This window comes from Oratosquilla oratoria, chromosome 5 (genome assembly GCF_046742065.1).
Source record: "Oratosquilla oratoria isolate Oo_2021 chromosome 5, ASM4674206v1, whole genome shotgun sequence".
NCBI lineage: Eukaryota > Metazoa > Arthropoda > Malacostraca > Stomatopoda > Squillidae > Oratosquilla > Oratosquilla oratoria.
In genome coordinates this window covers 32,664,925-32,677,066 of record NC_134781.1, presented here as the reverse complement: position 1 = coordinate 32,677,066, position 12,142 = coordinate 32,664,925, and the positions used below count along the sequence as shown (strand labels likewise).

At 42.1% G+C, this 12,142-nt stretch overlaps 1 protein-coding gene across 6 annotated transcripts in view; it reads right to left on the bottom strand.

The window, feature by feature from the left end:
* Positions 1 to 12,142, bottom strand: part of Cortactin (cortactin) — an 85,745-nt gene that overhangs the window by 56,105 nt on the left and 17,498 nt on the right. For all 6 annotated transcript variants that reach the window (XM_076185119.1, XM_076185124.1, XM_076185123.1 and 3 more), the window contains exons 4-5: positions 4,062 to 4,237; positions 70 to 180 (exon numbers count right to left, since the gene is read on the bottom strand). In XM_076185119.1, the coding sequence (XP_076041234.1) occupies positions 70 to 180; positions 4,062 to 4,237 (287 nt within the window). The remainder of the gene's footprint in view (positions 1 to 69; positions 181 to 4,061; positions 4,238 to 12,142) is intronic.

Sequence of the window (12,142 nt, the reverse complement as noted above, 5' to 3'; positions counted from 1 at the left end):
TATGTATGTATTCTGTGATCTGCACCAGAGCAAAGGTGTATACTGTCAGTACAGAGATTTATTTCTCACCTTTCTGACTGCCGTGCTTGTCCAGTTTCTCCAAGTGATCCCATCCAGCAGCAGACTTATCCTGCCTGTCTTTCTGAACACCAAACTTGCCACCAAAGCCCTGGCTATAGTCTGAAACATCAGATCAAGAATTATTTTACTGAACCACTTTAATGTGATAGCTTCCTCTATCTTTGGCTTTAGTTAGTGCTGGTTCTTCTTCATTTCCAGCAGATGTGTGGACCCAAGCATGATATAAATATAAGATTAAAATAATTTTGTTTGAAAAAAAAACAAAAAAAAAAACATACATACATATACCAAAGGCTTTTTCCCCCCTTACACGGGGGGTAGCCAAAAAGAAAAAGGCACAGAAACCACTCCCAGCCATTCCATCCCCTACACACTCCACTCCCCTCCACCCTCCTCCTTCCCTCTCATCTTGGCACCTCCTGGATGAAGGGTCATCCCTGTATCCTGTCCACTGCCCTGGCTCAGAAGCAGTGTCGCAAGACACAGCACATACACAGCAGGGCTGCTTCATTAATTTGGCAGCCCCCCCTCTCTGTCTCCTCATGCAGAAAAGGAGAAGATGGGGAGAAATCCCTTTGGGCTGCGTCAAATTATTTCTCATACATACTTCCTCACCACCCATCCCCCATCCACTACCCCTCATGCATCACAGCATCATCCATACACAACCCTTCTCCATTCACCCCTATCTTGTCCTCTCTCGTCTTTCCTCTTTCCCAATGCCCCTTTTACCCCATCCATCCATCTCACCCTAGGATGCCCCCTCATATTCACTCCTTCCACACCTCTTTTACTAATCTTTCTTCATTCATTCTTTTCATGTGTCCAAACCATCCTAATACTCTTTCATCAACCCTATCTCTCAGCTCCCTTTCCACCCCTGTTCTCCACCTCACCTCCTCATTTCTTACTCTAACTTAGTAACCCCTATCATAGTTCTCAGACATTTCATCTCAAACACATTCAAACTCCTTCTCTCTTCCTCTCTTATGTTCCATGTTTCTGCTCCATACAGTGCTGTTGGCACAATCACTCCTTCATATAACCTCCTCTTAGCATCCATTCTCAGATGTCTATTTCTCATTACACTTTTTAATCCACCAAGGCATTTACTCGCTTCTATCAATCTACATTCCACCTCCACCCCACTCCTCCCTTGCCTGTCACATTTGCACCCAAGTATCTAAAACTATCCATTTCCTCCAGTCTCTCTCCCTTAATGCTCACTTCCTGCCTGCTGTCACTCTTTCCCCTTGTACATCTCATCACCATACTTTTGCCCACATTTATCTTCAAATTTCTTCTTTCACACACCTTCTCGTACTCTCACTAACTTCCTCAATCCCTCCTCTGATCCTGCTACAAGTGCAGTGTCATCAGCAAACAACAACTGGCTTATTTCCCACTTTTCTCCATTTTCTTTAACCATCTCCAACCCCTGACCCACTACCCTTGCAGTTAGCTCTCGCATCACCCCATCCATGTACAGATTGAACAGCCAGGGCGACATAACACATCTCTGACGAAGTCCCACCTTTACTTCAAACCATTCACTCTCTCCATTTCTAATCCTAACACAAGCTCTACTACTCTTGTAAAAACTCTTGACTGCTCTTAACAGCTTTCCTCCTATCCCATATATCTGCAGTACCTCCCACAGTGCCTTCCTGTTTACCCTGTCATAAGCCTTTTCCAAATCCATAAAAGCCCAAAAAACATCCTTACCTTTTCCTATAGCTTTCTCACATATCTGTCTTACACAACCCCTACCTGTCCTAAAACCACACTGTTCCTCACCAATTACTCCCTCTGTTCCTCTCCTAATCCTCTCAATCATGATCCTTCCATAAGCCTTCCCAACTACACTTAACATGCTGATCCCTCTGTAACTATTACACTCACACTTGTCCCCTTTTCCCTTGTAAAGCCGAACTATACAGGCACTCCTCCAGTCCTCAGGCACTCTACCCTCTCTTAAACAAACATTGAATAACCTCACCAGCCAGTCCACCATAACTGTACCTCCTTTCTTCAGACATTCTGCATGGCATCCATCCAGACCAGGTGCCTTACCTGCTCTCATCATCTTAACAGCTGCTTTCACTTCATCCTTCCCTATTTCTCCTCCATTTTCCTCGTTCATCACTCTCATTTTCTTAGCGCTTCCCACTGCAACTACCTTTCCCTCCCTATCCTCCTTCACATTTAGCAACTCCCTAAAATACTCTGCCCACCTTCCTCTCACTGCTTTCTCTTCCATTATCATCTCTCCATATGCACCTTTTACCTTTTCATCTCTACTTGATTTGCCTCCTCTTCCTCTCTTAATTTCCTTCCAAAACATCTTTTTATTACTTTCAAAATTTTCTGTCATACTCTTACCCCATTTCACATCTGCTCTCCTCTTTGCTTCCTTTATCTTATGCTTAACTTCCCTTCTCTTTACTTTGTACCTCTCATACGATTCCCTTGTCCTAATTTGTAGCCAATCTATGAAAGACTGCTTCTTCTCTTCTACACCCTTCTTTGCTTCCTCATCCCACCACTCATTACCCTTCCTTCTATTTCCTCCCGTCCTCCTTGTTCCACACATCATCTTTGCATACCTTATGACTCCCTCCTTGAACCATCCCCATTCCTCCTCCACTCCTAGTTCTACTCTATCCTTCACTCCCTCCCACTCCTCTCTCAGCTTCTTCTTATACTCATTCTCCTTTTCTTTCTTATTTAAAGAGTTCACTCTAAGTACCTCCCTACCTTCTGCCCTTTTCCTCTTTCTCCACCTATTCTCCACTCTCAATTTACCTTCCACCAGAAAATGATCTGATATTCCCCCACTGTCTCCCCTTAGAACATGTACATCCTTAACTCTTCGTACCATACTCCTGATCACCACTACAGTCCATTAATGCTCTATCTGCCACCCTTCCATCCACCACCCTCTCCCATGTGTAATTATGCTTGACTTTCTTCCTAAACACTGTATTTGCTATCATCAACTCTCTTTCAAATTTTTTTTACTTTTGCTTTTATTAAGCAAGAGTTTACTATGTTACTCTAACAACGAACTTTTTTTCCACTCTATCATATGGGGAAAGGAATATTTGGTATATGTACAGACAGGCAGTGGTGGGATTCTGCTGGTACTTACCAGTTCGTACGAACCTGTTCTTGGAATTTCATGAGCTCCACAAACTGGCTATCAAATATTGGCTTATATAGGCTATAATACAGTCTAAGTGATATGTGCATGCTACTGGCCTAATGAGAGAACCTGTTTTTAAAATCTTTTAATCCTACCACTGTAGACAGGCATGGGAAGGGTGTAATGTGGTTGTATTTACTTAATTGTAGCATACAGGAAAAGAGCAATGGTTGCTGGGGACTGTCTCCCACTCTCCTATTCATCATACCTAGCCTCAAATTCAAGTACAGTTCTAACTTAATCTATATCCTTGATCTCCATTTATTATATTTAGATGTGAACTCATGTATTGCTCCAACTAGGGCTATTAGGGCTACATCACCTTCTAAGCTGTTCCATGGCTACCTCCCTTATAGGAGGGAAAAAGCTTTTGATATATAGACAAGTTATTGCAAGTATTCATATACCTATATGAAAAACTATTTCTTCAGATCCTTTAGACATGTATACAAGATTGTATGCATTTACCTAATTATAGTATACAGGACAGGATCTATGTTTGTGAAGTCCTTTCTCCTACTCTTCAATTATTATACCTAGGTTCAAATTCATGTACATAATAATTTGAAATCCATATTGCCATGAAAGATTGTCTTTGGAGAACTGAATTCAATACACTCATTTCATATAACACTTTCTTCATGCAGAACACAACTATTTTAGAGGAGAGAGAGAGAGAGAGAGAGAGAGAAAACTCACTTGTATACAAATAAAAATATATTCACAACTGTACATACATGTGTGAATTTTTTTTATAAATCCATCCAGCTCTTACCTTTTTGACTGTCATGCTTGTCCACCTTTTCAATGTGATCCCATCCAAGAGCTGACTTGTCTTGACGGTCCTTTTGCACACCAAACTTGCCTCCAAAACCACTTGAATAATCCTTCTGTGAGGCATGCTTGTCCACTTTACCTAGGTAAGCATGACTTTCTGCATTCTTGTCCATTCTGTTGGTAAGAGGGCAATCCTATGAACAATAAACAGTGAGAGATTGAATATCTGAACATTTTGGCATCTAAATCTCCTGTCATGCTCATGTAGTGGCAAAAACAGACTGAAAGAATTTACAGCCATTGCGATGGGATGTATATACATGTGCATACTGAAAGGAGGATAAGGGCAAAACATGAATATGGTTTAACTTAAAGATGGTGAAAATTGCTACAACAATGATGGATGCAGAGAAAATGTAAATTGAATTATGTTAAGATCAATAACCTCATGTATGCAGATGATAAAGCAGCACTGCTATGGATGTACTGTGCCTTGCTGGATTGTTTCTGACCTAGAGCTGTGGGCAGGATACAGGGATGACCTGTCATCCATGAGGAGCTTAGATGAGAGGAAGGAAAGGGTGGTGGAGGGGAGTGGAATGGGTGGGAGCATGTATGTGACTTTGGCTTGGCTATCTCCTTACATGGGGGAAAAAGTTCTTGGTATATAGATAGATGCAGATGATGTGAACCCAACTACTAAACGTAAAGATGATCTGAGGGATCTATTTATTCCTCTACAACAGACAGCAAATAAAGTTGGGTTACAGATAAATTAATCTATCTATATACCAAGGACTTTTTCCCCCTTTATAAGGGAGGTAGCCAAGTCAAAAGGCACATACCCACTCCCACCCTTTTCACTCCCATCCACCACTGTTTCCACCTTCTCATGGTGGAGATGTGTCTAGAGAGTTGATGATAGCAAATACAGTGTTTCAGAAGAAAGTCAAGCATAAGTACACATGGGAGAGGGTGGTGGATGGAAGGGTGGTAGATAGAGTGTTAATGGACTATGTAGTAGATAGGAGTATAATAGGAAGAGTTAAGGATGTACATGTGCTAAGGGGAGAGAGTGGGGGAATATCAGATCATTTTTTGGTGGTAGGTAAGTTGAGAGTGGAGAAAGAGGAAAAGGATAAAAGGTAGGGAGGTGCTTAGAGTGAACTCCTTAAATGAAAAGGAAAAGGAGGAGGACAAGAAGACACTGAGAGAGGAGTGGGAGGGAGTGAAGGATAGAGTAGAGCTAGGAGTGGAGGAGGAATGGGGATGGTTCAAGGAGGGAGTCACAAAGTGTGCAAAGATGGTGTGTGGAACAAGAAGGATGGGAGGAAATAGAAGGAAGGGTAGTGAATGGTGGGATGAGTTAACAAAGAAGGTTGTGAAAAAGAAGAAGCGAGCTTTCACAGACTGGTTACAAAATATGACGAGGGAATCATATGAGAGGTACAAAGAAAAGATACGTAATGCACAAGGTAAAGGAGGCAGAGAGAAGAGATGTGAAATAGGGTAAGAGTATGACAGAAAATTTTGAAAGTAATAAAAAGATGTTTTGTAAATTAAGAGAGGAAGAGGAGGCAAATCAAGTACAAGTAGAGAAGAAAAGGTAAAAGGTGCAGATGGAGAGATGATAATGGAAGAGAAGGCAGTAAGGGGAAGATGGGTAGAGTATTTTAGGGAGTTGCTACATGTGAAGGAGGATAGGGAGGGAAAGATAGTTGCGGTGGGAAGTGCTAAGAAAATGATTGTGATGAGTGAGGAAAATGGAGAAGAAATAAGGAAAGAGGAAGTGAAGGCAGTTGTTAAGATGATGAGAGGAAGTAAGGCACCTGGTATGGATGGATGCCATGCAGAATGTCTAAAAAAAGGAGGTACAGTGATGGTAGACTGGCTGGTAAGGTTATTTAATGTTTGTTGGAGAGAGGGTAGTGCTGGAGGACTGGAGGAGTGCCTGTATAGTTCCATTTTACAAGAGAAAAGGGGACAAGTGTGAGTGTAGTAGTTTCAGAGGGATTAGCTTAAGTGTAGTTGGGAACGCTTAAGGGAGGATCTTGACTGAGAGGATTAGGAGAGGAACAGAGGGAGTAATTGAAGAGGAACAGTGTGGTTTTAGGACAGGTAGAGGTTGCGTAGATCAGATTTTTGTGGTAAGACAGATATGTGAGAAAGCCATAGGAAAAGGTAAGGATGTTTTTTGGGCTTTTATGGATCTGGAAAAGGCTTATGACAGGGTAGACAGGAGGGCACTGTGGGAAGTTTTGAAGATATACGGGATATGAGGAAAGCTTCCAGGAGCTGTCAAGAGTTTTTAAGAGTGTAGTAGAGCATGTGTCAGGATCAGAAATGGAGAGAGTGAGTGGTTCGAGGTAAAGGTGGGACTTCATCAGGGATGTGTTATGTTGCCCTGGCTGTTCAACTTATGCATGGATGGGGTGGTGCGAGAGGTAAATGTAAGGGTGGTGGGTCAGGGATTGGAGATGTTTAAAGAAAATGGAGAAAAGTGGGAGGTGAGACAGCTTTTATTTGTGGACGACACTGCACTTGTATCAGGATCAGAGGAGGGATTGAGGAAGTTGGTGACAGAGTTTGGGAGTGTGTGTGAAAGAAGAAATTTGAAGATAAATGTGGGTAAATGTAAGGTGATGAGATGTACATGGGGTGAAAGTGGCAGCAGACTGGAAGTGAGCATTAAGGGAGAACAACTGGAGGAAGTGGATAATTTTAGATACTTGGGTGCAAATGTGGCATGAAAGGGTGGAGTGGAGGTGGAGGTGGAGTGTAGATTGAGAGAGGCAAGTAAATGCCTTGGTGGATTAAAAAGTGTAATGAGGAATAGACATTTGGGAATGGAGGCTAAGAGGAGACTGTATGAAGGAGTGATTGTGCCAACAACACTGTATGGGGCAGAAACATGGAACATAAGAGAGGAAGAGAGGAGTTTGAATGTGTTTGAGATGAGGTGTCTGAGAAGTATGATGGGGTTTACTAGGCTGGATAGAGTGAGAAATGAGGAGGTGAGGGGGAGAACACGGGTGGTAAGGGAGTTGGGAGATAGGGTTGATGAAAGAGTATTGGGATGGTTTGGACACATGGAAAGAATGAGTGAAGAAAGACTAGTAAAAGAGGTGTGAAAGGCAGATGTGGAGGAAGTGAACATGAGGGGGCGACCTACGATGAGATGGATGGATGGGGTGAAAGGGGCTTTGGGGAAGAGGGGAATGACAGTTGAAGAAGGACGGGAGAGGACAGGAGGCGGGTGAATGGAGAATGGTTGTATATGGATGATGTTGTGATGCATGAGGTGGAATGGGTGGGGGGATGGGGGGTGATGTAGTATGTGTGAGCAAAATTTTGACACAGCCCAAAGGGATTTCTCCCTGTCTTCTCCTTTTCTGCATGAGGGGACGGAGAGGGGGGTCGCCGATTCAATGAAGCGGCCTTGCTGTGGATGTACTGTGTCTTGTGACACTGCTTCTGACCCAGGGCAGTGGACAAGATGCAGGGATGACCCGTCATCCAGGAGGTGCCAAGGTGAGAGGGAGGGAAGAGGGTGGAGGGGAGTGGAGTGTATCAGGGATGGAATGGGTGGGAATGGTTTTTATGCCTTTTTCTTTTTGGCTACCTCCCTTGTAAGGGGGAAAAGCCTTTGGTATATGCATGTATATTATTTTCTTCCAGATGTTTAATTCACCTACTTTTGATCATTTTTTCACATATTTTAGTTATTGTGCTAGTAAGGGAAACTGATCTATAGTTTGTTGGGTCTTCTTTATCTCCCCTTTTATATATTAGTACAATATTTGTATTTTTCCAATCTTGTGGTATATTTCCTTCTTTGAGTGAGTAATCAATTACCTTATGTATTTTGTCTGTTAGTTCATCTATACATTCTTTTAGTATCCAATTTGCCTGTTGTTGAGGAATAAATAGATCCCTCAGGTTGTCTTTCAGTAGTTGGGTTCATATCATCTGCATTTATCCAGGTACAATCTCTACTTAGTAGAATTGAAGCCTTGGAGGATGCTGTCAAGTGCCTTAAAGAGGAGAATCGAGTTCTCCGCTCAAAGGCCCATAATACGGAAGACAAAATTAGCGATGAGCATGGATGGAATACGGTGAGAAATAAGATGCGGAAAAGTGAAAAAAAGTCTTCACCAGCCCCACTGAAATGCAAAAACTCGTTTCAAGTGCTGGCGAATCTGCAGGAAGAAGGAACTAATGAAATCCAAGAGAAGAAGGAAAGGGCAGACGCTGGATCCCTGCCCACAGGTAAGATTTTGGTAGTTGGAGACAGTCAAGTGCGGTATTTAGACAGGGTTTTCTGCGACAAAGATAGGAAACATAGGACGCAGGTGTGTTTCCCTGGCGCGGGCATAGGAGATGTTAGAGATAGGATAGAGGAGTGTCTAGTAGGAGAAGGTAAGGACCCAGTAGTTTGCTTAAGTGCCGGAGGAAATGATATAGGTAAGCTAGGGAGTGAGGAATTATTTGCGCGGTACCGGGATGCGCTAGACAAGATCAGGAATAGGGGAGGTGTTCCTGTAGTATGTGGAATCCTTCCGAGGCGCAGAGTTGGAGGCATGTGGCATTCCAGGGCTATTGCAATGAATTGCAGGCTGGCAAAACATTGTAAGGCCAATGGATGGGCATTTGTCGACAACTGGGACCGCTTTTATGGTAAGAATCACCTATACACAAGGGACGGAGTGCACTTGTCTCCCAGAGGATTTCGGCTCCTTGCTGAATCCCTTGAGCGAGAAGTAGGCATCCTACAGGGTTTTTTCGGGTAGATTATGTGGGAGTAGGGGGGGAAGTATCGGAATATAGTTTAGGCAATAGAAACAACTTAGAGGACTGTGTAAAAAATCACCAAAGCAGGTGGAGGGAAGATAAACTTAAAGTTTACTATACAAATAGCAGGAGCATAATTAACAAAATTGATTTGCTGCGAGGTAAAGCATGCGTAGAAAATTTCGATATTATAGCTATTACTGAATCCTGGATCAACATGGCTGATAAACATTTTCTTCCGGAAATCGAAATAGAAGGATATAAGTTTTTTCATAAGGATAGGGTCGGCAGGAATGGGGGAGGTGTAGCACTTTTCGTTAAAAATACTTTAAACTGTATTGTCAACAATTCGATTAAGGAAGAGGACTGTACGGAATCTATTTGGGTAGAGATTATAGGCAAGAATAAGAAAGCTATTATTGGCGTCTTGTATAGACCTCCTAACCTCAGCATTGAGCAGACTGATTCCCTGATTCATGAAATTCACAGAGCGTCCCAGTACAAAAACGTTGTAATCATGGGAGATTTTAACTATAGAAACATTGACTGGGAAACTTTAATAGGAGATCATGAAGCGAAGAAATTCCTAGATGTAGTGCAGGATAATTTCCTAAAACAAATGATTACCGATCCTACGAGGGGACAAAATACCCTGGACTTAATTCTAACAAATAATGAGCACCAAATTAGCAGCGTAGTAGTGGGAGATAGTCTAGGCTTTAGCGATCATCAAGAAATAAGATTTAATGTTATTTGGGAAAAAATAAAAAATACGAATAACGTTCAAGTACCAGACTTCAGGAAAGCAAACTTTGACAATATAAAAACCTATTTGAAATTGAATACGAAAAGCCAGGCGGACGTTTCAGACATTCTTGATTCTCGTTGCGGGGCTAGTCAGGTGTGGGTCATGGACGGTAAGAAGCATACCTTAGGTCAGGTCTGGGTCAAAGAGGGTACTACGCATACCTCAGGGCAGGTCAATTGGGGGCGAGGGCCCAGCAGTCAGGTCAGTAATTTAAATGACATGTATAACAATCTAACTGATCTAATTATTAATGCACAAAATACATTTATCCCCCTAAAGTCAATACGGAAAAATAGTAATACTCCCAAATGGATGACGGACAGATTGAAACATGAGATCGGAATGAAAAGAGGACTTTACGTAAAAATAAAAAACGGGGAATCACACCTTAGATCAAGATATAACGAAATGGCAAAGCTGGTTAAAAGGAATACACGTTCAGCGAAACGTAATTATGAAATCAAGGTTGCCAGTCAAGCAAAATCCAAACCAAAGGGTTTCTTTCACCTCTATAGAACAAAAAATAAAGAAAGAATAGGACCAATTAAAAACAATGAAAATGTCATGATTGAATCGGAAGAAAAAATGAGTGAGGAGTTTAACAATTATTTTCTATCGGTATTTACTGATGAGAGGTTAGATAAAGTACCTGACTGCGATCCGATTTTCAGAGGGGATGAAGAAAGTAGTCTAACTAATATCAGCATTAGTAAAGAGGAAGTAGTCAAGCAGATTGACAGACTTAAAGCTACAAAATCTCCGGGTCCAGACGAAATTTTTCCAAGAATGCTTAAAGAGTGTAAATTTGAAATCTGCGACCAGTTAACTGAAATATTCAATAAATCGGTAGACACTGGTTCTGTTCCAACTGCTTGGAGGCAGGCAAACGTTGTTCCTGTTTTTAAGAAGGGAGATAGATCGTCTATATGCAACTACAGGCCAATCAGTTTGACATCGGTTATTTTAATTCGTGATTCACAGCATGGTTTCTCCAAGGGTAAGTCATGTGTGACTAATCTTCTATCCTTTTACACTAAGGTATATAAGGCGGCAGACAACAATGAAAATTACGATGTTATTTACCTTGACTTTAGCAAAGCGTTCGACAAAGTGCCACACCAGAGACTACTAAATAAAATCAAAGCCCATGGCATAGGAGGAAAAGTGTTAGAATGGATTAGAGCTTGGATTAGTAACAGAAAGCAACGGGTCACCATAAATGGAATAAAATCTAGGTGGGGCAATGTTACTAGCGGGGTTCCCCAGGGCTCGGTTTTGGGTCCCTTGTTGTTCATTATGTATATAAACGACTTAGACGAAGGGTTAAATAGTGATGTTAGTAAGTTTGCGGACGACACTAAAATAGGACGCCTAATTAGGTCAGGAGACGACGCCCAGATTCTGCAGGATGACCTTAATAAGCTGTTAACATGGTCGGTGAAGTGGCAAATGAACTTCAATATCTCTAAGTGTAGCGTGTTAAACGTAGGGCTACACAACCCCGAAAATAGATACAACTTAGATAACACGTTTTTAGAAAAATCTGAGTGCGAGAGGGACTTGGGAGTTCTGGTGAGTCCGGACCTTAAAACCAGGAAGCAGTGTATTAGCGCCAGAAATAAAGCTAACAGTGCATTAGGCTTCATTGCTAGGACGGTAACGAATAGAAGTGCAGAGGTAATTATTAAACTCTACCTAGCGATAGTTAGACCCATCCTTGACTATGCGGTACAGTTTTGGTCTCCGTCCTACAGAATGGACGTAAATTCATTAGAATCAGTACAGAGAAGAATGACCAAAATGATACAAGGACTCGGAAATTTGCCTTACGAAGAGAGGCTTAGGCACCTAAACTTACACTCTCTGGAAAGACGCAGAGTGCGGGGTAATCTAATAGAAGTGTTCAAGTGGATCAAAGGCTATAACAAGGGTGATGCAAACAAGGTCATCATAATAAAACAACAGGGCAGGACTCGCAGTAATGGGTACAAACTGGACAAATTTAGATTTAAGAAGGAAATAGGCAAGAATTGGTTTACTAATAGGGTGGTCGATGAATGGAATAAACTTAGTAACCATGTAGTAAGCGCTGAAACTATCAGTTGTTTTAAAAAACGATTAGACAACTTTATGGATGGGGATGACAGGTGGTGATGGATACGGAGCTGCCTAGTGTAGGCCTTATGGTCTTTTGCAGTCTCCTTTATTTCTTATGTTCTTATGTTCTTATATACCATAAACTCTTTAACCCTTGTAAGGGAGGTAACCAAGTCAAAGTCACCTATGTACTCCCACCCATGAAGCGCCCTTGCTGTGGATGTATTATGCCTTGGTGCAACATTTTCTGACCCAGGGCCATGGGTGAGAGGCAGGGATGATCCGTCATCCAGGAGGAGCCAAAAAAAGGGGGAGGGGTGGTAAATTGGAATGGGTGGGAGTGGAATTATGTCCTGATTTTGGCTACCTCCCATGTAAGGAGG